This window comes from Mobula hypostoma, chromosome 9 (genome assembly GCF_963921235.1).
Source record: "Mobula hypostoma chromosome 9, sMobHyp1.1, whole genome shotgun sequence".
Lineage (NCBI taxonomy): Eukaryota > Metazoa > Chordata > Chondrichthyes > Myliobatiformes > Myliobatidae > Mobula > Mobula hypostoma.
Window position 1 is genome coordinate 151,653,867 of NC_086105.1, and position 23,974 is coordinate 151,677,840.

Below are 23,974 nucleotides of genomic sequence, written 5' to 3' on the forward strand. Positions count from 1 at the left end.
ACCAAGGTGCCGTCCTGGGCTAATCCCGTTGGCCTACACTTGGCCCCTATCCCTCTAAACCTTTGCTATCCATGTACCTGTCCAAATGTCTTTTAAACGTTGTAATTGTACTCCCCCCTACCACTTCCTCTGGCAGTTTGTTCCATATACCCAGCACCCCACATGTGGAAAAACCTGCCCTTCAGCTGCCTTTCTCCCCTCTCACCTTAAACCTGTGTCCTCCAGAATCACAGAGTGATAGAGCATGGAAAAAGCCAGTCAGCCCAACTGGTCTGTGCTGACTGTGTTGTCCAGTGAGCTCGTCCCACCTGCCTGCCTTAGGTCCATAGGCCTCTAAACCTCTGGTATCCTTGTACTTATGTAGATGGCTTTTAAACGTTGGAATGTGCCTGTGTCAATCACTGTTTCTGGCAGCTCGTTCCAAATACACATCAATCTTGGTGTGAAGAAGCTTTTAAACCTCTCACCTCTGCCCTCTTATATTTACATCCCCGCCCTGGCAACAAGACTTTGGTTTCACCCTGTGTGTGCCCTTCATGACCTCATACCTCTAATCTTAAACACTCCTACCCTGGGAAAAAGATTGCAAACTTATCTCTAACCCTTGTGCTTCTTTAAAAAGTGCACAATCACAAAATGATGTATTTTAAATCAGTGTAGTATTCTCAGATAGTTGTGGACTGATTTAAACTGGACAGATGTTTTGAGCGTTCAGGACTGTTGTTTCCAAACCGGCCGTCCACATCACAGAACAGTCTGCATTCTTCTCGAGAAGCAGTTACTCTGATCACAGCACTGAGCTGGTGAACGTTTCTGTGAGTCCCATGTGCAGAAGATATTTCCTGTAGTGGGGGATCTAGGAGCAGAGGGCACAGCCTCAGAATAGAGGGATGTCCGTTTAGAGGGAGAAATGGCTTTAGCCACGGGGTTGCGAATCTGTGGAATTCTAGCCACGGTCACCTATGGAAGCTAAGTCATTGGGTGTATTTAGGTTCTTGATGAGTCAGAATGTCAAAGGTTATGGGGAGAAGGCAGGAGAATGGGGTTGTGAGGGATAAATCAGCCATGATGGAATGTAGAGCAGACTCGATGGGCTGAATGGCCTGATTCTGCTCCTATGTCTTACGCCATGAACTACCCTTCCATTTCTCTATCATCCATTTGCCTAGCCAAGTGTCTGCTAAATATCCATGACTGCTCTTGCTATGGTGGGCGAGTGTGTCGATGTGTGCCTGGCTAGTAAATGTTACAGGCGGTGGCCAGGTTGCAAATATTGACTGGGTGTTTCTGTCTGCTGCAGAGGAGAATGCATTCTGCACCACCGACATGACAACCACTCGCAGGAGCAGTGGCAGCAGCAGTGAGGGTCTTGCCAAGGCACAGGGCATCAGTCGTGAGGGATCCGTGGAGAGTAACGAGGTGAGAATGAGCGTTAATCACGGGGGATCTGTGGAGAGTAACGAGGTGAGAGTGTGTGATAATCACAGGGGATCCGTGGAGAGTAACGAGGTGAGAGTGAGCGATAGTCACGGGGATCCATGGAGAGTGACGAGGTGAGAGTGAGCGTTAATCACAGGGGATCCGTGGAGAGTAACGAGGTGAGAGTGAGCGATAGTCACAGGGGATCTGTGGAGAGTAACAAGGTAAGAGCCAGCGTTAGATAGATTTTTCAGATTTGTTCTCTGGAGTCATTACTGTGACAGATCTTGAGATGATTGTGGGTACTGCATTTTGCAGCCTTAGACTACATGGTGATTGCCATATGGTGGTGAAGTGGGCTGAGAAATGGCAGATGAAATTTAACCCAGATAACTGGGAGGTGATACATTTTGGGAGTGCTAAGGAGGTTAGGACATACAGTTGAAGTCAGAAGTTTACATACTCCTTAGGCAAATACATTTAAACTCAGTTTTTCACAATTCCTGACATTTAATCCTAGAAAACATTCCCTGTCTTAGGTCAGTTAGGATCACTATTTTAAGAATGTGAAATGTCAGAATAATAGTAGAGAGAATGATTTATTTCAGTTTTTATTTCTTTCATCACTTTCCCAGTGGGTCAGAAGTTTACATACCACTTTGTTAGTATTTGGTAGCATTTTGTGGGCAGAACTGAAAAAGCGTGTGCGAGCAAGGAGGCCTACAAGCCTGACTCAGTTACACCAGTTCTGTCTGGAGGAATGGAACAAAATTCCAGCAGCTTACTGTGAGAAGCTTGTGGAAGGCCACGCAAAATGTTTGACCCAAGTTAAACAATTTAAAGGCAATGCTACCAAATACTAACAAAGTGTATGTAAACTTCTGACCCACTGGGAAAGTGATGAAAAAAATAAAAGCTGAAATAAATCATTCTCTCTACTATTATTCTGACATCTCACATTCTGAAAATAGTGATCCTAACTGACCTAAGACAGGGAATGTTTTCTGGGATTAAATGTCAGGAATTGTGAAAAACTGAGTTTAAATGTATTTGTCTAAGGAGTATGTAAACTTCTGACTTCAACCATACGCCATGAATTGTGGAGCCTTGGGGAATAGTGAGCGACCTTGAAGCTTGCAATGGAAATAGATAATGCAGTTGTGAGACATGGTAGTTTAGCGCGTAGTGTAACACTTTAAAACGCCAGCGACTGGGGTTCAATTCCTGCTGCTGTCTGTACTTTCTCCCCGTAACCAGTTGGGTTTCCTCTGGGTGCTCCAGTTTCCTGCTGAAATTGCTTTGTTTCCTCAGCACTACCTACCCCTCCACCTATCTTTGTATCATCTGCAAACTTTGCCACAAAGCCATCAATTCCATTATCTAAATCATTGACGTACAACGTGAAAAGTAATGGTCCCAATACTGACCCCTGAGGAGCACCACTCATCACCGGCAGCCAACCTGAAAAGGCCCCTTTTATTCCCAATCACTGGCTCCTGCCTGTCAGCCATTCCTCTGTCCTGCCTGTCAGCCATTCCTCTGTCCATTCCTCTTTCCTGTAACGCCATAGGATTTTATCTTGCGAAGCAGCCTCATGTGTGGCATCTTACCAAATGTCTTCTGAAAATCCCAGTAAATGACATCCACTGCCTCTCTTTTGTCCACCCTGCTTGTTACTTCCTCGAGGAACTCTAACAGATTTGTCAGGCAAGATTTCCCTCTACAGAAACCTTGCTGACTTTCACTTATCAATAGTTTCCAAGTACCCCGAAACCTCATCCTTTATAATAATAGAGTCCAACACTTACCCAACCACTGAGGTTAGGCTAACTGGCATATAATTTCCTTTCTTTTGCCTTCCTCCCTTCTTAAAGAGTGAATTGACATTTGCCGTCTTCCAGTCCTCTGGGATTATGGCAGAATCAAGTGATTCTCGAAAGATGATGACCAATGCATCCGTTATCTCTTCAGCAACCTCTCTCAGGATGCTGTGATGTAGTCCATCTGGCCCAGGTGACTTACCCACTCTAAGACCTTTGAGTTTGTCTAGCACATTTTCCTTTGCAATAGCAATGGCACTGACTTCTGCTCCCTGACACTAACGGATCTCTGGCACACTGCTAGTGTCTTCCACAGTGAAGACTGATGCAGAGTACCCATTAAGTTCACCTGCCATTTCTTTGTCCCCCATTACTATCTCACCAGCATCATTTTCCAGTGGTCCAATATCAACTCTCAACTCTCACCTCCCTTTTACTCTTTATATAACTGAAAAAAAACTTTTGGTATCCTGCTTTATCTTATTGGCTAGTCTGCCCTCATATTTCATCTTTTCCCTTCTTATAGCATTTTTAATTGCCTTTTGTTGGATTTAAAAGTTTCCTAATCATCCAACTTCCCATTCACTTTTGTTACCTTATCTGTCCTGCTGAAGGGTCTCGGCCCGAAACATTGACTGTACTTTTTTCCATAGATGCTGCTTGACCTACAGAGTTCCTGCAGCATTGTGTGTGTGTGTGTGTGTGTTCCTTATATGCCCTTTCCTTGGCTTTTATGTAGTCTTTAACTTCCTTTGTCAGCCACAGTTGCCTACCCCTACCTTTTGAGAACTTTTCCTCTGTGGGACGTATCTATCCTGCACCTTGTGAACTATTCCCAGAAACTTCAGCCACCTCTTATCTACTGCCATCCACACCAGTATCCTCTTCCAATCCACCTGGGCAAGGTCCTCTCTCATGCCTCTGTAATTCCCTTTATTCCATTGCAATATTGATACATCTGAGTTATGCTTCTCCCTCTCAAGTTGTAGTATAAATTCAATCATATTATGATCACTGTCTCCTAAGGGTATCTTTACATTAAGCTCCCTAATAAGATCAGGGTTGTTACACAACACCCAATCTAAAATAGCCTTTCCCTGAGTAGGCTCAAGCACAAGCTGTTCTAAAAGCCATCTCATAGGCATTCAACAAATTCCCTCTCTTGCGATCTGACACCAACCTGAATTTCTGAATCCCCTTGCATATTGAAATCCCCTATTACAATTGTGTCATTACCCTTATTCCATGAGTTTCCCAGCTCCCTTTAGGAGTTTGTACGTCCTCACTCTGACCATGTGGGTGTCCTCGGGTGTTCTGGTTTCCTCCCACATTCTGAAGGTGAACAAGTTAGGGTTAGTAAGCTGTGGACATGCTGGAAGCGTGGTGACACTTGTGGGCTGCCCAGCACAGACCTATGACCATGAAGGCCGTTGACACATACGAGGCATTTCACTGTATGCTTATTTTTAAACCACGGTAGCAGTCCCTTTCAGCCCAGTGAGTCGATGCCCCCCGGTTACAGCCATGTGACTGGTTCACCTCTAACCTGTACATCTTTGGAATGTGGCTGGGAGCCAGAGGAAACCCGAGCAGTCACGGGGACTTGAACCTAGGTCGCTGTCATTGTGGTAGCGTGACACTTGAAAGGTTCTCTGTTGGTCGGGGTTGACTGTGGATGTTGCATCCTAGCGGTAGGCGTTGAAGTCAATACACGAGCCTGGGCAGTACAATATGGAGAGCTGGCTGTTGCCCATGCAGCAGGCTCCCCTCGCCATGCACCTGATGATTCCGAAGAAACAGCAGAGACCCATATAGTTTGGACCCAGCGGCATCGCAGGAGTTGCCATTCGGTGTTGAACTCATTGTAGGACTGCCTTAGGGACTGCAGCTCCAGATTTTTCCTTCAAGTTTACTTCCAAAGCCTTCCCCGTGAGTGGGTTTGGCTGCAAGGCAGCAGAGGTTTGAGATCAGAGATTTCCTTCTCTTAGATGAGCTGCCAACCACGGCTGACGAGCCCCAACTGCCTGAAGTGACTGGTTTTAAGGCGTCAGACACCTTTTTGCCCTTTCTCCTGTCAGTAGAAACAGTTCCGCTGGGCTTGGTAGCTAAGCCACATGTGAAGGCCAGGAGCTGGACTTGGTTGTCAGAGCCTTTTTGAGATGTACACCTTTGGGAGTGTTTAATAGGTATTGGGAGTTTGTCCCTACTATTCCCCCACACCCCCAGCTATGATAATCTTAAGAATCAGCATTGCACTAATTTCTAGAAATAAAGCTAATCTTTAGTCTTTGATAGCACTGGAGAGGGTGCAGAAGAGTTCCACCAGGATTTCACTGGCACAGAGCAGTTTGTTTTGCAGAGAATCTTGGTCTGTTCTCCCTAGAACATTGGAGGCCACGAGGGGACATGACTGAGGTGTATAAAACTATGAGAGGCAAAGTTGACTGTAGAAAACCCTTCATCTTGTCAGTGGTAGAGAAGATCAGGGAACACAGATTTCAGATAAACTGGAAGAGATTTAAAGAGAGATTTGAAGAGGAGAGAGAGTGATGAGTGTGTGGAATACACTGCCAGAGAAAGGTTGACACTGGGTCACTGACTGTAGTTATGAAGCATCTAGACATAAGAGGTTTTGCAAATGCTGGAAATCCAGAGCAACAGACATAAAAAAAGCAGGACAGAGCAGGTCAGGCAGCATCTATGAAGGGCTGGGTCACGGTAGTATAGTGGTCAGCACAACACTATTGCAGCTTAGGGCATCAAAGTTTGGAGTTCAATTCCAGTGTCTGTATGGCCTCTCCATGATAGTGTCGTTTCCTCTGGGTGCTCCAGTTTCCTTGCACAGTCCGAAGGTGTAGGTTAATTGGTCATTGGTAAATCGTCCTGTGATTAGACCAGGGTTAAGTTGGTGGGATGTTCGGTGGTGCTGCTCAATGGGGTGACAGGCCTGTTCTGCGCGATATCTCTAAATAAAAATAAATAAACAGTCGATGTTTCAGGCCAAGACCCTTTATCAGGACTGGAAAGGAAGGTGGCAGAAGCCAGAAGTATCTGGACGAATAATTGGATCGTTGTGTTTATTGGTTTGCTTGTTTATTTATTTAGAGATACAGCATGGAATCGGCCTTTCCAGCTCAATGAGATGTGCCCAGCCACCCCTAACTGAACCCTAACCTACCATGGGATAATTAACAATGACCAATTATCTATTAACCTGTATGTCTTTGGACTGTGGGAGGAAATCAGAGCACCCGGAGGAAACCCACACATTTCACAGGGAGGATGTACAAACTTTCTTACAGAGGACACTGGGATTGAGTTGTGAACTCCAGTGCCCTGAGTTGTAATAGTGTTGTGCTAACTGCTACCCACGAACTCCACTCAGGGAAAAAAAGATCAGATGCCGGGAGATGGACTTGGTGTGGATGGGTGCAGAATAGCCTGGATTCCTGCTGCTGTTGGTCTCTGTGAAGGCCAGTGGGGTTTGCTTTCTGACCTTGTGTTCGTGGCAACACTGGCCATGTTCCCTGTGTTTGCTGAAGGATTCTGATCATTCCAATAAAAGCTGTAACAGAAGGCAGCCAAGTCGTCGCAGAGGCCAGGGGAGAAGCTGTGAGAGCTCCCAATGCCGGGATGGTGACATTCCCACCACTGCCAGCTCACGGACACTGATCGCACAGGAGGATGGGGAGAAGTACCACGGACCCAAGGTATGGCCTGGTGCTGAGGGAAGGAGTGGGCGGCTTGGTATTTGTCCAACAAAGGGAGGCGCTTTGCAAAACCTCGTCCCAACACACACCTGGCCCCTGATGCTAAATGTCATTAACCCGTAGAGGGGTTATCAGCACCAATGGGAGGTTATACTTAAGCATGAGATGTATCAGCACGACAACGTTTTTGTACTCTCGCGGCTCCGTCATCCTCATGCCACTCTTGTCCCGTCACCCATGCGCACGCTTTGTGCCCCGTCACTCTAACATGTTCTTCGCAGCAATGACTCAGTTCCACAGACACAGCTCCTTTTACAAACCGAGGGGGATTCGAGGCTGGGACCTGACACGTCCTACACTGAAAACGTCTCAAAACAGAAATTGCTGTGGACACTCAGAAGGTCGTGCAGCATCTGTGCAGAGAAAAACATTAACGTTTCAGGTTGGAAACCCTGGCTCAGTCAGTCACAACCCTGAGTTTAAGGACGTCAAACATGCTCCTGTTTCGGGAAATATATGGACACCCGCTACCCAGCTCCACTTCACATCAGAAAACGCAGGCTTCCTGTCCCTGTTGCTGCAGCAGGTTTGATGGGCTGAATGGCCTGCTCCTCTCTCATTGGTCATTTCCTGGATGCACAGGACTTGCCGGAGTTTCTGGAGCAGATCGGTTGTCTCAAATATCTTCACATCCTCGAGGAGCAGGATGTGGACCTGCGGATATTCCTCACCCTGACCGAGAGTGACCTGAAGGAAGTGGGAATCACGTGAGTAGGTGAACGGCGAGGGTGAATTCCAGGGTGACCAGAGCTGGCACAGTAAGGGTTTTTGGGGAACTGTGTTTTTCGGGAGGGAGGGTCTTGTGAATAGGACTGAGCCAGCGAACATGGAGCTAGTATTGGAATTGGTTTATTATTGTCACATGTACCAAGATACAGTGAGAAGCTTCTTTTGCATACTGTTCATACAGATCGGATCATTACACAGTGCTTTGAGCTACAACACGATCATAAGACCTTAAGATGTAGGAGCAAAATGAGGCTATTTGGCCCATTGAGTCTGCTCCACCATTCCAACATGGCTGATCCTTTCCCCTCTCAGCCCCAATCTCCTGTGCTGTCTGCCCGTATCCATTTACCCTGATCAATCAGTAATCTTATCAACCTCTGCCTTAAATATTTGTAAAGACTCGGCCTCCACAGCTGCCTGCGGCAACGAATTCCACAGATTCACCACTCTCTGGCTAAAGAAATTTCTCCTCATCTTTGTTTTAAAAGGACGCCCCTCTATTCTGAGGCTGTGTCCTTTGGTCCTAGACTCCCCCACCATAGGAAACATCCTCTCCGCATCCACTTTATCTGTGTCCTCTGGTCCTAGACTCTCCCACCATAGAACATATCCTCTTCACATCCACTCTATCTGTGTCCTTCGGTCCTAGACTCCCCCACCATAGAAAACATCCTCTCCACATCCACTCTATCTGTGTCCTTTGGTCCTAGACTCTCCCACCATAGAAAACATCCTCTCCACATCCACTCTATCTGTGTCGTTTGGTCCTAGATTCCTCCCACCATAGGAAACATCCTCAGCACATCCACTCTATCAAGATCTTTCACCATTTGACGGGTATAACAAGCTAGAAGTTTGCATCGATTCAGCTTGCCACCAAAAATTTTGACGAACTTCTGTAGATGCACAGTGGAATGTATTCTAACTAGATGCATCACAGCTTGGAATGAAAGCACCCATATCTAAGAATGGAAAATTTTACAGAAGATGGTGGATACAGCCCTGTCGATCACAGGCAAAGACCTTCCCACCACTGAGCACATCTGCAAGCCACAAGAAAGCAGTGTTCATCATCAAAAACCCCCACCATCCAGGCATACTGTCGTCTTATTCATCGGGCAGGTCGCACAACACCAGGCTCAGTATGAGTTATTCCCCTACAACCATCAGGCTCCTGAACCAGTGTGGATAACTTCACTCACCCCAACACTGAACAGATTCCACAACCTGTACACTCACTTTCAAGGACTCTACAACTTATGTTCTCAGCATTATTTATTTTTTATTTGCCCTTTTTGTCTTCTTTTGCATATTGGTTGTTTATTAGTCTTTATGTATAGTTTTTCATAAATTCTATTGTTTTTTTTATTTTCCTGGAATGCCTGCAAGAAAATGTATCTCAGGGTAGGACAGTGCTTGCTAACATAGATATACTTTGATGTTTGATCTAGTGCAAAAGAGGTTGGGGGTGGCTGGCTGGGATCCAAAGGGGATAGTGATGAAGCCATGGCAGGTGTGAACACTATACGTGTCTCTGCAGGTTATTTGGACCCAAGAGGAAGATGACAGCAGCCATCGCCCGCTGGCACAGCAATGCTCCCCCCCTCAGTAATAGTCTGGAGCAGGTCTACGCAGACCGACTGGAAACAGAAATGCAAGAAATGGCCATCCAGCTTCATAAGGTGCAGTTATGTCGTACGACTTAACGCATTGATCTGTCTCTATTTCGTCTTTCAGTTACCTAAACAGATAAAGTACCTTAGACGCAGAGTGAAACACCCTCCGCGCTGTCCCGTCACACACTTCCAGAATTGGGATAGATAAAGCTCCATTTACGTTGTTTCAGTACTCAAGGACTTTGTGCAACTTGACCATGGTTGTAGTGGCTCGGTCACTACGAAATAGACTCACTCTCAGCTCCCGCACCAACCTTTAGAACATATTTTTCCTTTTTCAAAGGAGCTTTTTAAAGTGATTCCAACTTCACAATATTATAGTATTCCACATTTCATGATATTTACAGTTTCAAATTATAATGCAGTTACTGATATGCAGAAGCAAACTCGAGCCTCTCTGATACCTGTGAGATTATCGGTCCCATAATCTGCTCTTATACCCGTGGACTCCACGTGCTCCTTCTCCATGGATATCTGGCACGGATGTAACCCCAGAAGAGGGGTAGGTAGGTGGCTCGGTCAGAGCCCTGGACTGCCCGCCTTCTGGACCCATGAATGATCATCTGGACCAGGCCCAGGAACAAACTGACTGGGTGATACCCCCCATCTGTACCAGGTGACCAAAGATTAGGAGCGTGGGCCTGAAGTTGAGGAGCAGTTCCTTAAGATAGTCAAGTGGAGGCGGCAACCTAGCACACTTGGTATACACATTTTACACTAACTCCTCATGGCCACAGAAATGACAGACGGCCGGGTAGTCGGTAAACTGATTGAAGACACTGCTCTGGGCCACACTGTCCACCCCAGCTCCCCAGCGTGAAGGGGAATAAAGAGACGTCCCAGTGAGCAGCCATTGATGGAATGTATCCAAGCCCACTGATGTTTTGTGGTCTCTCTGACAGAAATGTGAGGAGGCAGAATTGCTCACCGGCCGGGTATCCCAGGAGCAGGAGCTGCGGGCTGTGGTGGAAGGGGTTTTGATGGAAGATAAGATGGCTTGGAAACAACAGCAGAAACAGATCGAGGAGACACAAGGAGTTTGTCATGAGACAGCAATCATCCTCGAGCAACTCAGGTGAGAGGAACTCGAGCTCCAGACTTCCTGATGGACAACAGTGGAGGGGGGGAACGGGGAGAAAGTTCTTCCTATCGGAGGGGGCATCTAAGACAAGAGGGCACAGGTTTAAGGTGAGAGGAGGAAGTTTTAAAAGAGATCTGAGGGAAAGGTTTTTAAAAAGGCCATAAAACAGAGCATTGTTAAGCTATTCGGCCCAGTGAGTGGTCTGCCATTCCATCATGGCTGGTTTATTATCCTTCTCAAACCTATTCTCTGTAATTTTTGATGCCCCGACTGATCAAGAACCTATCAATCTCCATTTTAAATATAGCCAGTGACTCAGCCTCCCACTGACATACAATGGTGCATATGAGGAGTTTGCAGCCATAGGCAGTGATGGAGTTAGATATCATCAGTATGTTTAAAGGACATTTAGGTAGGCACTTGAATGGATATGGACCTAATGTGGGATTAATGGAGATGAAAACCATTATGGGAATCATATATAGGCCTCTAAATAGTAGCCAGGATGTGGGGTTGAGATTGCAAAGGGAGATGGAAAAAGCACGTAGTAACGATAATGTCACAGTTGTAATGGGGAACTTCAATATGCAAGGGGATTTGGAAAACCAGGCTGGTGTCAGATCGCAAGAGAGGGAATTTATTGAATGCCTATGAGATAGCTTTTTAGAGCAGTTTGTGCTTGAACTTACTCGGAGAAAGGCTATCTTAGATTGGGTGTTGTGTAATAATCCAGATCTTATTAGGGAGCTTAACGTAAAGGAATGAGTGGAAAAGCAATTTGTGCAGAAGATACAAAGAGTCTGCAGAGAGATATAGATAGGCTAAGTGAGTGGGCAAGGGTCTGGCAGATGGAGTACAATGTTGATAAATGCAAGGTCATCCACTTTGGAAGGGAAAATGAAAGAGCAGATTATTTAAATGGTAAAAAAATTACAGCATGCTGCTGTGCAGAGGGACTTGGGAGTACTTGTGTATGAATCAGAACAGGTTGGTTTGCAGGTGCAGCAGGCTGTCAAGAAGGCAAATGGAATGTTGGCCTTCATTGCTAGAGGGATTGAATTTAAGATCAGGGAGGTTATGCTGTAACTATACAGGGTACTGGTGAGGCCGCACCTGGAGTACTGTGTGCAGTTCTGGTCTCCTTACTTGAGGAAGGATATACTGGCTTTGGAGGCAGTGCAGAGGAGGTTCACCAGGTTGATTCTGGAGATGAGGGGGTTAGTCTATGAGGAGAGATTGAGTCGCCTGGGACTGTACTCACTGGAATTCAGAAGAATGAGATGAGATCTTATAGAAACATATAAAATTATGAAAAGGATAGATAAGATAGAGGCAAGAAAGTTGTTTTCACCAGTCAGTGAGACTAGAATTAGGAGACATAGCCTCAAAATTCAGGGGAGTAGATTTAGGACGGAGATGAGGAGGAACTGCTTTTCCCAGAGAGTGGTGCATCTGTGGAATTCTCTGCCCAATGAAGCATTGGAGGCTACCTCAGTAAGTACATTTAAGACAAGGTTGGATAGATTTTTACATAGTAGGGGAATTAAGGATTATGGGGAAAAGGCAGGTAGGTGGAGGTGAGTTCATGGCCAGATCAACCATGATCTTATTGAATGGTGGAACGGGCTTGACAGGTCAGATGGGCTAGTCCTGCTCCTATTTCTTATGTTCTTGTGGAACGCTTAGGAGGCAATGATCATAATATGATTAAATTCATACTGCAATTTGAGAGGGAGAAAGCGTAACTCACATGTATCAGTATCGCAATGGAATAAAGGGAATTATAGAGGCATGAGCGAGAAGCTTGCCCAGGTGGATTGGAGGAGGATATTGGTGGGGATGGTGGCTGATGCTTCGGGGAATCATTCACAAGGCGCAGGATAGACATGTCCCACAGAGGAGAAGTTCTCAATAGGTAGGGGTAGGCAACCATGGGTGACAAGGGAACTTCAGGACAGCATAAAAGCCAAAGAAAGAGCATATAAGGTAGAAAAAGTGAGTGGGAAGTTGGATGATTGGGAAGCTTTTAAAATGCAACAAAAGGCAATTTAAAAAAAACTATAAGAAGAGAAAAGATTAAATATGAGGGCAAACTAGCCAATAATATAAAACAGGATGCTAAAAGTTTTCTCAGTTATATAAAGAGTAAAAGGGAGGTGAGAGTTGATATTGGACCACTGGAAAATGATGCTGGTGAGGTAGTAATGGAGGACAAAGAAATGGCAGATGAACTTAATGGGTACTTTGCATCAGTCTTCACTGTGGAAGACAATAGCAGTGTGCCAGAGGTCCGTGAGTGTCAGGGAGCAGGAGTGAGTGCCATTGATATTACAGAGGAAAAAGTGTCAGGCAAACTGGAAGGTCTTAAGGTGGGTAAGTCACCTGGGCCAGATGGACTACATCCCAGAGTCCTGAGAGAGGTTGCTGAAGAGATAACAGATGCATTGGTCATGGTCTTTCGAGAATCACTTGATTCTGCCATAGTCCCAGAGGACTGGAAGATTGCAAATGTCAATCCACTCTTTAAGAAGGAAGGAAGGCAAAAGAAAGGAAATTATAAGCCAGTTAGCCTAACCTTAGTGGCTGGGAAAGTGTTGGACTCTATTATTAAGGATGAGGTTCTGAGGTACTTGGAGACTAAAGTAAATCACAGTCAGCATGGCTTCTGTCAAGGGAAATCTTGCCTGACAAATCTGTTAGAGTTCTCTGAGGAAGTAACAAGCAGGGTGGACAAAGGAGAGGTAGTGGATGTTATTTACTGGGATTTTCAGAAGGCATTTGATAAGGTGCCATACATGAGCCTGCTTAACAAGATAAAATCCTATGGTGTTACAGGAAAGATACTGGCATGGATAGAGGAATGGCTGACAGGCAGGAGGCAGCGAGTGGGAATAAAAGGGGCCTTTTCTAGTTGGCTGCCAGTGACTAGTGGTGTTCCTCAGGGGTCAGTATTGGGACTACTACTTTTCACATTGTTTATCAATGATTTGGATAATGGAATTGATGGTTTTGTGGCAAAGTTTGTAGATTATATGAAGTTAGGTGGAGGGGTAGGTGGTGCTGAGGAAGCAATGCGATTGCAGCAGGACTTAGACAAATTGGAAGAATGGGCAAAAAAGTGGCAGATGGAATACAGTGTTGGGAAATAATGATAATGCATTTTGGTAAAAGGAACAAAAATGTGGACTATTATCTAAATGGGGAGAAGGTTCAAACATCAGAGGTGCAGAGGGACTTAGGAGTCCTTGTGCAAGATACCCAGAAGGTTAATTTATAGTTTGAGTCTGCGGTAGAGAAAGCAAATGCAATGTTGGCATTTATTTCAAGGTGAATAGAATATAAAAACAAGGAGATAATGCTGAGGTTAAATAAGACATATCTCAGAAAGGATATATTATTATTGGAGACAGCCCAGAGGAGGTTCATGAGGATGATTCCCAGTTAACATATGAGGAGTGTTTAGCAGCTTTCGGCCTGTACTCTCTGGAATTTAGAAGAATGCGGGGAGATCTCATTGAAACCTACCAAATGTTGAAAGGACTAGATAGGGTGGATGTGGAGAGGATGTTTCTTATGGTGGTGGTATCCAAAACTAGAGGGCACCGCTTCAAAACTGAAGGGTGACTTTTTAGAACAGAGGTAAGGAGGAATTTTTCTGGCCTGAGAGTAGTAAATCTGTGGAATGGTCTGCCACAGATTGCAGTGAAGGCCAAGTCTGTGGGTATAGGTAAGGTGGAAGCTGATAGTTTCTTGATTGGTCAGGGCATCAAAGCCTGTGGCGAGAAGACAGGTGTATGGGGTTAAGTGGGATCCGGGATCAGCCATGATGGAATGGTGGAACAAACTCGATGGGCTGAATGGCCTAATTCTGCTCCTACGTCTTACAGTCTTATGAACAAAATGGTTGGCACGTTTGTTTTTGGCTGAAGGTCCTGTTTCTCTAATAGTCTGGAAGTTAGACATCTTATTGTCCTTAACAACGTTAGACAGCATTAAAGTCTTAGAACACTACAGTATAGAAACTTCAGCCAACTAGTCCTTGCTAAACTTTATTCTGCCTAGACCTCCAGACCAAACACCCCCCATCCATGTATTTATCCAAACTTTTCTAAAGTGAAGCAATCAGACCCGAATCCACCAGCTCGTTTTACACCCACACAACCTTCAGAGTGAAGAGTTGCCCTTAAATATTTCACCTTCACCTTTAACCTGTGCCCTCTAGTTCTAGTGTCAACCTCAATGGACAAAGCCTGCTTGCACCAACCCTATCGATGCTCTGCTTCATTTTGTATAGCTTGATTTTGAGAGGAGTGAGAGTTCGGCTGTGAGGACCACTCAGCGGCTTTGCTTGTCTCTCTGTATAATGATGTGCTGAGACCAATACTGTGGATCTAAGCACAGCATTCATTACTAGACCGTGAGATACAGGAGCAGAATTAGACCATTTGGCCCATTGAGTCTGCTACGTGTTTCAACCATGACGGGCACGTTCTTCAGCAGCACAAGTAGTGTAATGCTTTATCGTGTCAGCGATTACAAGATCGGGGTTCAATTCTTGCTGCTGTCTGTAAGAAGTTTATCCGTTCTCCCCATGACCACATGGGTTTCCTCCAGGTGCTACGGTTTCCTCCCACAGTCCAAAGACGTATGGGTTAGGGTTAGTAAGTTGTGGGCGTGCTGTGTAGTAAGTTGCGGGCGTGCTGTGTAGTACGTTGCGGGCGTGCTGTGTAGTAAGTTGTTGTCGTGCTGTGTAGTACGTTGCGGGCGTGCTGTGTAGTAAGTTGCTGGCGTGCTGTATAGTAAGTTGCGGGCGTGCTGTGTAGTAAGTTGCGGGCGTGCTGTGTAGTAGGTTGTTGTTGTGCTGTGTAGTACGTTGCGGGCGTGCTGTGTAGTAAGTTGCGGGCGTGCTGTGTAGTACGTTGCGGGTGTGCTGTGTAGTAAGTTGCGGGCGTGCTGTGTAGTACGTTGCGGGCGTGCTGTGTAGTACGTTGCGGGCGTGCTGTGTAGTACGTTGCGGGCGTGCTGTGTAATAAGTTGCGGGCGTGCTGTGTAGTACGTTGCGGGCGTGCTGTGTAGTACGTTGTTGTCGTGCTGTGTAGTAAGTTGCTGGCGTGCTGTGTAGTACGTTGCGGGCGTGCTGTGTAGTAAGTTGTGGGCGAGCTGTGTAGTACGTTGCGGGCGTGCTGTGTAGTAAGTTGTTGTCGAGCTGTGTAGTACGTTGCTGGCGTGCTGTGTAGTACGTTGCGGGCGTGCTGTGTAGTAAGTTGCGGGCGTGCTGTGTAGTACGTTGCGGGCGTGCTGTGTAGTAAGTTGCGGGCGTGCTGTGTAATAAGTTGTCGTGCTATGTAGTAAGTTGCGGGCGTGCTGTGTAGTACGTTGCGGGCGTGCTGTGTAGTACGTTGCGGACGAGTTGTATAGTAAGTTGCGGGCGTGCTGTGTAGTACGTTGCGGGCGTGCTGTGTAGTACGTTGCGGGCGTGCTGTGTAGTACGTTGCGGACGAGTTGTATAGTAAGTTGCGGGCGTGCTGTGTAGTACGTTGCGGGCGTGCTGTGTAGTAAGTTGCGGGCGTGCTGTGTAGTACGTTGCTGGCGTGCTGTGTAGTACGTTGCGGGCGTGCTGTGTAGTAAGTTGCGGGCGTGCTGTGTAGTACGTTGCGGGCGTGCTGTGTAGTAAGTTGTTGTCGTGCTCTGTAGTACGTTGCGGGCGTGCTGTGTACGTTGCGGGCGAGCTGTGTAGTAAGTTGTTGTCGTGCTGTGTAGTACGTTGCTGGCGTGCTGTGTAGTACGTTGCGGGCGTGCTGTGTAGTAAGTTGCGGGCGTGCTGTGTAGTAAGTTGTTGTCGTGCTGTGTAGTACGTTGCGGGCGTGCTGTGTAGTACGTTGCGGGCGTGCTGTGTAGTACGTTGCGGGCGTGCTGTGTAGTACGTTGCGGGCGTGCTGTGTAGTAAGTTGTTGTCGTGCTGTGTAATAAGTTGCGGGCGTGCTGTGTAGTAAGTTGCGGGCGTGCTGTGTAGTACGTTGTTGTCGTGCTGTGTAGTAAGTTGCGGGCGTGCTGTGTAGTAAGTTGCGGGCGTGCTGTGTAGTACGTTGTTGTCGTGCTGTGTAGTAAGTTGCGGGCGTGCTGTGTAGTACGTTGTTGTCGTGCTGTGTAGTAAGTTGCGGGCGTGCTGTGTAGTACGTTGTTGTCGTGCTGTGTAGTAAGTTGCGGGCGTGCTGTGTAGTAAGTTGCGGGCGTGCTGTGTAGTACGTTGTTGTCGTGCTGTGTAGTAAGTTGCGGGCGTGCTGTGTAATAAGTTGTTGTCGTGCTGTGTAGTAAGTTGCGGGCGTGCTGTGTAGTACGTTGCGGGCGTGCTGTGTAGTAAGTTGCGGGCGTGCTGTGTAATAAGTTGTTGTCGTGCTGTGTAGTAAGTTGCGGGCGTGCTGTGTAGTACGTTGCGGGCGTGCTGTGTAGTACGTTGCGGGCGAGCTGTGTAGTAAGTTGTTGTCGTGCTGTGTAGTAAGTTGCGGGCGTGCTGTGTAGTACGTTGCGGGCGTGCTGTGTAGTACATTGCGGGCGTGCTGTGTAGTAAGTTGTTGTCGTGCTGTGTAGTACGTTGCGGGCGTGCTGTGTAGTACGTTGCGGGCGTGCTGTGTAGTACGTTGTGGGCGTGCTGTGTAGTAAGTTGTTGTCGTGCTGTGTAGTACGTTGCGGGCGTGCTGTGTAGTAAGTTGTTGTCGTGCTGTGTAGTACGTTGCGGGCGTGCTGTGTAGTAAGTTGTTGTCGTGCTGTGTAGTACGTTGCGGGCGTGCTGTGTAGTACGTTGCGGGCGAGCTGTGTAGTAAGTTGCGGGCGTGCTGCGCGGTACGTTGCGGGCGTGCTGCGCGGTACGTTGCGGGCGAGCTGCGCGGTACGTTGCGGGCGAGCTGCGCGGTACGGTGCGGGCGAGCTGGGCGGCACGTTGCGGGCGTGCTGCGCGGTACGTTGCGGGCGAGCTGCGCGGTACGTTGCGGGCGAGCTGCGCGGTACGTTGCGGTCCTGCTGCGTGGTACGTTGCGGGCGAGCTGCGCAGTACGTTGCGGGTGTGCTGCGCGGTACGTTGCGGGCGAGCTGTGTTGGTGCTGACAGTGTGACCCTTGCAGGCTGCCCCCAGCACATCCTCAGACTGTGTTGGTTATTGATGCATTTCACTGCATGTCTCGATGTACATGTGAGAAATAAAGCTAATCGTTAATCTTTAGATAATGGCTTCACATCGGGTTTAATATAATTGGCCTGTGTTGTGAAATATGTTGCTGTGTTGTGGCAGTGCTTTGCAATGCATAATTTATTTAAAAATCTATAAATTACATTATGAAACATTTATAAAAATAAGTTAAGTTAGTGCAAGAAGAGAGCAAAAGAACGGAAGAACATAGTGAGGTAATGAACATAGGTTCTTTGTCCATTCAGAAATCGAATAGCTGTTCGTGAAACATTGTGTGACTTCAGGCTCCTGCACCTCTTGCCTGATGGTAGCAGTGAGAAGAGGCCATGTCCTGTGTGAGGTGGGTCCTCCTTTTATGAAGCACGGCCTTTTGAAGATGTGTTAAATTTTAACCTCTACTTCCAGAGCCTACCAGACTGAACTACTGAACAGATTCATGGAGGGGAGTGGACAGTGGGAAAAGGAAGAGATTCAGAAGGTGACACAAAGCACAGAGGAAGGTGAGGTCCCACTGTGATGTGATGGTGCTCACTCACATCGTATCACTACAGCTAACTGCACTGCCGTCTGTGGAACCCAGCACTTCAGTCTAGGAGCCCCGGCCATTCTGTGTGTAAATGCTGAGAGGATCAGGTTTAATCTGACTGGCATCTGATGTGAAGTTTGTTGTTTTGTGCCAGCAGTGCACTGTAATACATGGTACAGGCCCCTCGGCCCATCTAGTCCATGCCAAAACCGTTCAAACTGCCTACTCCCATCGACATTATTAAACTATAAATTACATTAAAAAAATATATTTTTAAAAATTAAGTAGTGCAAAAAGAGAGCAAAAAAAAAGTTTAAAATATTGAGGTAGTGTACTTGGATTCAGCGTCCATTCAGAAATGAGGGGAAGAAGCTGTTGCTGAAATATTGAGTGTGTGTCTTCAGGCTCCTGTACCTCCGCCCTGGTGGGATCAATGAGAAGAGGGCAGGATCCGGGTGATGGGGTTCATAACGATGGAAGTCGCGTTTTTGAGGAATCGCCTTTTGAAAGTGTCCTCAATCCTGGGAGGCTAGTGCCCATGATGGAACTGGCTGAGTTTGCACATTTCTGCAGCTTTTTCCACACTGAGGGGTGAGAGATGGCAGTGTCCAGGGAATGTCTTGATGACTGGTCCTTTGTGCCCCCAATGTTCTGTTTTCAAGTGTGGGCCTGAGGAAGACAGAAAATGAGGTATTCTGTTGGTGAACTTCATCCTTGATCATGAAATGCAGAGGTGAGATTCAGTTGGTAAATCTCACCCTGAATCAGGAGCAGAGGGGTGAGGTGCAATTGAGCCCTCATTAGGAATGGGGCAGACAAGACACCATTGGGTAGAAGGGAGAGTGAAACACTGTCTGGGAGAGGGAAGGGGGTCTGAGTAAAGCACTGGTAGATGGTCGGTGCTCTATTAATGCTCTTCTCTGATGCAAAAGGCTGGGTTTGTTGGCTGCCTTGGGACAATGAACATTTTTTGATTTTGGAGGTTTATATGACCAGAGTGCTATTAACAAGCTTTGTTCTCTTTCTAGAAGGCCTGGCTGATTGGAAATCTGTTCTGGGATCCCTGAGCATACAGGAGCTCAGGACAACCCTGGAGAAACACACACTGGAAATGGGTGAGCAGCAGGCTCTGGGAGACGGTCTGTCTGTGTGTGTGACAGAGTACAGCAATCTCGTGTGTTGGGGCCATCGTGAGGACAGTGCTCTGGGAGTGTGTCCATGGATGGAATGTGCTTTGGTTCATCCCCAATTCCTCCACCTTTCCAGATTCTCAAACTCCAGACCATTTGTAGCTGTGACACTTTATTCTTCATTCTGTTCTCTTCATGTTCTACCTCGATGATCTGCATTCTTCTAGGTTCTAAGATCTGTATGAGCAGTATGCAAGACAGGTTTTTCACTGTACGTCCGTATGTGTGACAATAATAAACCAATTGCACTTTACTGGCTTTGCAGACCATATCCAGGGGGTAAAGATGGGGGGACCCCACATTCAGTTTGAGATCTGTAGGACTGTGGACTGAGGGTGGGAAGCTCTCCTGGTCTTGGTCAGAGTTTCTGGAACAGCAAGGCTTTCCAGGGCTTCCTCTGTGCCACAGGTGGTCTGGTGATAAGAGTAGAGCCTGACACCGTGTTTATGGTTCTAGGGAAAGTGGTACGAAGAGTTGAACGGAATCTGGAAAATTTGCTGAAGGCAGACAAGAAGAGGACAGTGTGGGCTCAGAATGCCGATCTCTGACAGGTGGGTCATGGTGTCATAGAGCACTACAGTACAAAGCAGGCCCTTCGGCCCTCCTAGTCCATCCCCTAGTCCCATTGTCCTACACCTAGACCAGAGCTGTTCATACCCACCTCCTCCCCATCCATGTACTTATCCAAACTTCTCTTAAATGTTCCTCGACCTGTGATGTCATTTTCAAGGACTTGGGGATCTATATTCCCAGATCACTCTGTTCTACCACACTCCTCTACGCCCTACCACTCACCATGTACATCCTACCCTGCTTTGTCCTCTCAAGGTACAACAATTGTCTGCATTAAATTCCATTTGCCATTTTTCAGCCCATTTCACTAGCTGGTCCAGGTCCCACTGCAAGTTTTGATAGTTTTCCTCGCTGTCCACTGTACCCCCAAACTTGGTGTCATCTGTAAGTTTGCCAATCCAGTTAACAACATTACCATCCAGATCATTAATATAGATGACAAATGACGACAGACCCAGCACCGATTCCTGCAGCACTCCACTAGTCCCAGGCATCCAATCAGAGAGGTAATCCTCTACTACCACTCCCTGACTTCTCCCGCAAAGCCAATGTCTGATCTAATTGACTACCTCATCTTGAATGCCAAGCAACTGAACCAGCCTCCCATGTAGACAATGGCTACTACCTTTCCTGATAACCTCCCTGAAAACCTCTATAAGATCGGTTAGACATGCCTGTTTGCTCCTCCCTCTTGGGGTCTGTTGTCCAGCTGTGCCTAACTCCTGCCCCATCTCAGTCTACTGGTAGCTAACCCTCGTTTCTCTCTTGTTCAGATGCTTCACTGTTGGTTTGCCGAGGGATTCACAGAATCCAGTATTAGCTGACGACGGAGGGTGAGGTGCCACCCTGAAGAAAAGCAGCCTTCCCTTGCTCGATCCAGACCGCAGGACAACACGGAAGAGCGAGGCAGCCAGGTTCTGGCCCAGCTGGTGACGAACAGGACTGGGCGCAGCTCCTGTGATGCAGCATAGAGGAAGGGGAGATGGCAGGCAGCTCTCTTCACCACAGGCCCTGGAGATGACATGGGTCCCGCCCTTTTGGCTGGTGCACACTTCACCGGCCACCCCTCAGGAGTTTCCGATAGGGTGCAGGCTCAGAGCAGCCAGTTGCCGGATCCCACACTGACGTATAAACGTACCGAAGAATATCTCTGCTGGAAGCTTGAACAGTCAGGGCAGCTAATGGTGTCGGGGGTTAACTTGAAACACTACACACAGACTGATACCCATCAAGACCAAGACCCATCAAACACGTCGAATAATGAACTGTGACATTCCAGGGAACGTTACCTGGGCCAGTCAACTGTGACTCGGTATCTAACGTCACAAAGTGTGCAGAAATCACTCAATTCTGAATAAACGAGTTCTGTATGACTGAAGCAGGGTATTCTGTGTCTATAGCTGCAAGGCACTTGCATTCCAGGCTTCCTTGGTTTTGTTGGAGAACTTTGATTTCAAACAGAATATATGAAATCCACATTCAATATATAAAATCAGTTCAAGTTCAGTTTATTGTCATTCAACTGTACACACGTATACTGCCAAATGAAACAACAGTCCTCAGCACCAAGGTGCATAACTCACATACACAACACAAGTAAATTAACAATTAATAAAATGCATTTATGATACAAGTTGAAAAGTAAACAGTATAACTTTACTGGTGCTTTATATGTGATGAGGCCTGGGTGGTGGCAGGGAGTTCAGTATTCTCACAGCCCGGGGGAAGAAATTGTTTCCCACCCTAACAGGTCTTCCTAATGCTGTGGTGCCTCCTGGCTGATGGTTGGTGGGGGTCACAGAGATTGTTCAAACACAATACATGAAGTCATTGCAACACATCAACATAATATTACGAGTTTTATTGTCATGTACATCTGAACACGAAAACAGACAATGAAATGTTGTATTTGTGTCAACGACCAACAGCCCAAGGATGTGCTGGGGGCAGCCTGCAAGTGTCACTGACCTGAACCTGTCTCCTGTACAGAGACAGAATAGAGGAGCAGAATTAGGCCATTTGGCCTATCGAGTCTGCTCTGATATTTCATCTCCAGCATCGTTTTCCAGCGGTCTGATATCCACTCTTGCCTCTCTTTTACACTGCGTGTATCTGAAGAAACTTTTGGTATCCTCTTTAATATTATTGGCTACCTAACTTTCATATTCCATCTTTTCCTTCTTTATGACTTTTTTCATTGCCTTCTGTTGTTTTTTAAAAGCTTCCCAACTCTCTCACATCCCACTAATTTTTGCTCCATTATCTGCCCACTCTTTGGCTTTTATGTTGTTACATCTGTAACATGACATCCTAACTGTTGCACTCGATGCCTCATCTGATGAGGGGGCAAGCATGCCACAGGTCTTCAGATTGTGGGAGGGATCTGGATCACCCACAGGGTGATGGAGAGAATGTACTAACTCCCTATTGTGGGAGGTAGTCCCAATCCAAAACTCCCTTTTGGATTGGGACTACAGAGCGTCGTGGAAGCTGAATTCTGAAGGAAGGCAGTTTTTTAAAAAACTTCTTCGAGTGCAAGAAGGGCGAGACTGCGCAGGCGCGTGACGTCAACAGGACTACGCGGAGAGTTTAAAAAGGAGACCACCCTATACAGTGGGCAGTGAAGTGAGTGGGAGCAGAGTGTAGGGCTTTGGCTTCAATAGGCTTCAGCGGTAAACGGGAAGAGGCGAGACCGAAGCGCCAACTCTTTTTTTTCTCTCCCCCACCCTTTAGCGAATCAGCCCGGACAGACAGGAACAGCAGGGCTCTCACAGCTAACGGTACAAGCTAATGGTTTAAAAAGTTCGTCTGTTTGGCGAGGTAAGTGGGTGAGTAGACTTATTTTTCCTGTTTCATTCCTGTAGAATTAGATAGCATGCCTGCAGGGTTAGTGCTTTGTTCAGGGTGTCAGATGTGGGAATCCTGGGAGACCTCCAGCCTCCCTGATGGCCACATCTGCACCAAGTGCACCGAGATGCAGCTCCTCAGAGATCGTGTTAGAGATCTGGAGCTGCAGCTTGGTGACCTACTGCTTATCAGGGAAAGTGAAGAGGTGATAGACATGAGCTACAGGGAGGTAGTCATCCCTAGGCTACAGGGGCCAGAAAACTGTATCACTGTCAAGAGAGGGAAGGGAAATGCCCTGATAGTGGACAGCACACCTGTGGCTGTCCCCCTCAGCAACAAATATCTTGTTCTGGATGCTGTTGAGGGGGATGACCTGACAGGAGACGCCCACGGTGACTGGGTCTCTGGCACTGAGTCTGGCACTGTTGTGCAGGAGAGAAGGAGGGAGAAGAGAAATGCGGTAGTCGTAGGGGATTCCATAGTTAGGGGAATGGACAGGAGATTCTGTGAGCCTGATAGAGATACTCGCATGGTGTGTTGCCTCCAAAGTGCCAGGGTACGGGATGTCACGGATCGGGTCCTGAATATTCTGAAGGGGGAGGGTGAGCAGCCAGTTGTCTTGGTACATGTTGGTACCAATGACATAGATAGGACAAAGGAGGAGGTCCTGAAGAGAGATTTCCAGGAGTTAGGAAGGAAGCTGAGAAGCAGGACCTCCAGGGTAGTAATCTCGGGATTGCTACCTGTGCCACGTGCTAGCGAGGGCAAGAATAGTAGGATCAGGCAGATGAATGCGTGGCTGAGAAACTGGTGTAGGGGGCAGGGCTTCAGATTCTTGGATAATTGGGATCTCTTCTGGGGGAAGTATGACCTGATCAAAAAGGACAGGTTACACCTGAACCCGAAGGGGACCAATATCCTGGCGGGAAAGTTTAATAGAGCTGTTAGGGAGGGTTTAAACTAATTTGGCAGGGGGATGGGAACCGGAATGACAGAGCAGAGGAAGGGGAAAACAGAAATAAATCTAAGATAGTGAGCAGTAAAGATGTCAGGAAAGACAGGCAGGTGATGGGGCAAATTTGTAGCCATTGGGATGAGTTGCAGTGCAATAAAGTTGCAGTGAAATCAAAGCAAAATGTATCAAATACTGGGTCTTAAGG

At 47.0% G+C, this 23,974-nt stretch overlaps 1 protein-coding gene across 2 annotated transcripts in view; it reads left to right on the forward strand.

Moving 5' to 3' along the window:
* anks3 (ankyrin repeat and sterile alpha motif domain containing 3) overlaps positions 1–21,557 on the forward strand; it is a 52,607-nt gene extending 31,050 nt beyond the window's left edge. Inside the window, exons 9-17 of one of the 2 annotated variants that reach the window (XM_063059498.1) lie at positions 1,301–1,419; positions 6,782–6,949; positions 7,592–7,716; positions 9,279–9,420; positions 10,317–10,489; positions 18,084–18,178; positions 19,233–19,319; positions 19,851–19,945; positions 20,741–21,557. In XM_063059498.1, coding sequence (XP_062915568.1) covers positions 1,301–1,419; positions 6,782–6,949; positions 7,592–7,716; positions 9,279–9,420; positions 10,317–10,489; positions 18,084–18,178; positions 19,233–19,319; positions 19,851–19,942 — 1,001 coding nt within the window. In that variant the 3' untranslated portion in view covers positions 19,943–19,945; positions 20,741–21,557. The remainder of the gene's footprint in view (positions 1–1,300; positions 1,420–6,781; positions 6,950–7,591; positions 7,717–9,278; positions 9,421–10,316; positions 10,490–18,083; positions 18,179–19,232; positions 19,320–19,850; positions 19,946–20,740) is intronic. The other variant, XM_063059499.1, reaches the window with a different exon arrangement.
* Positions 21,558–23,974: the final 2,417 nt, after the last annotated feature.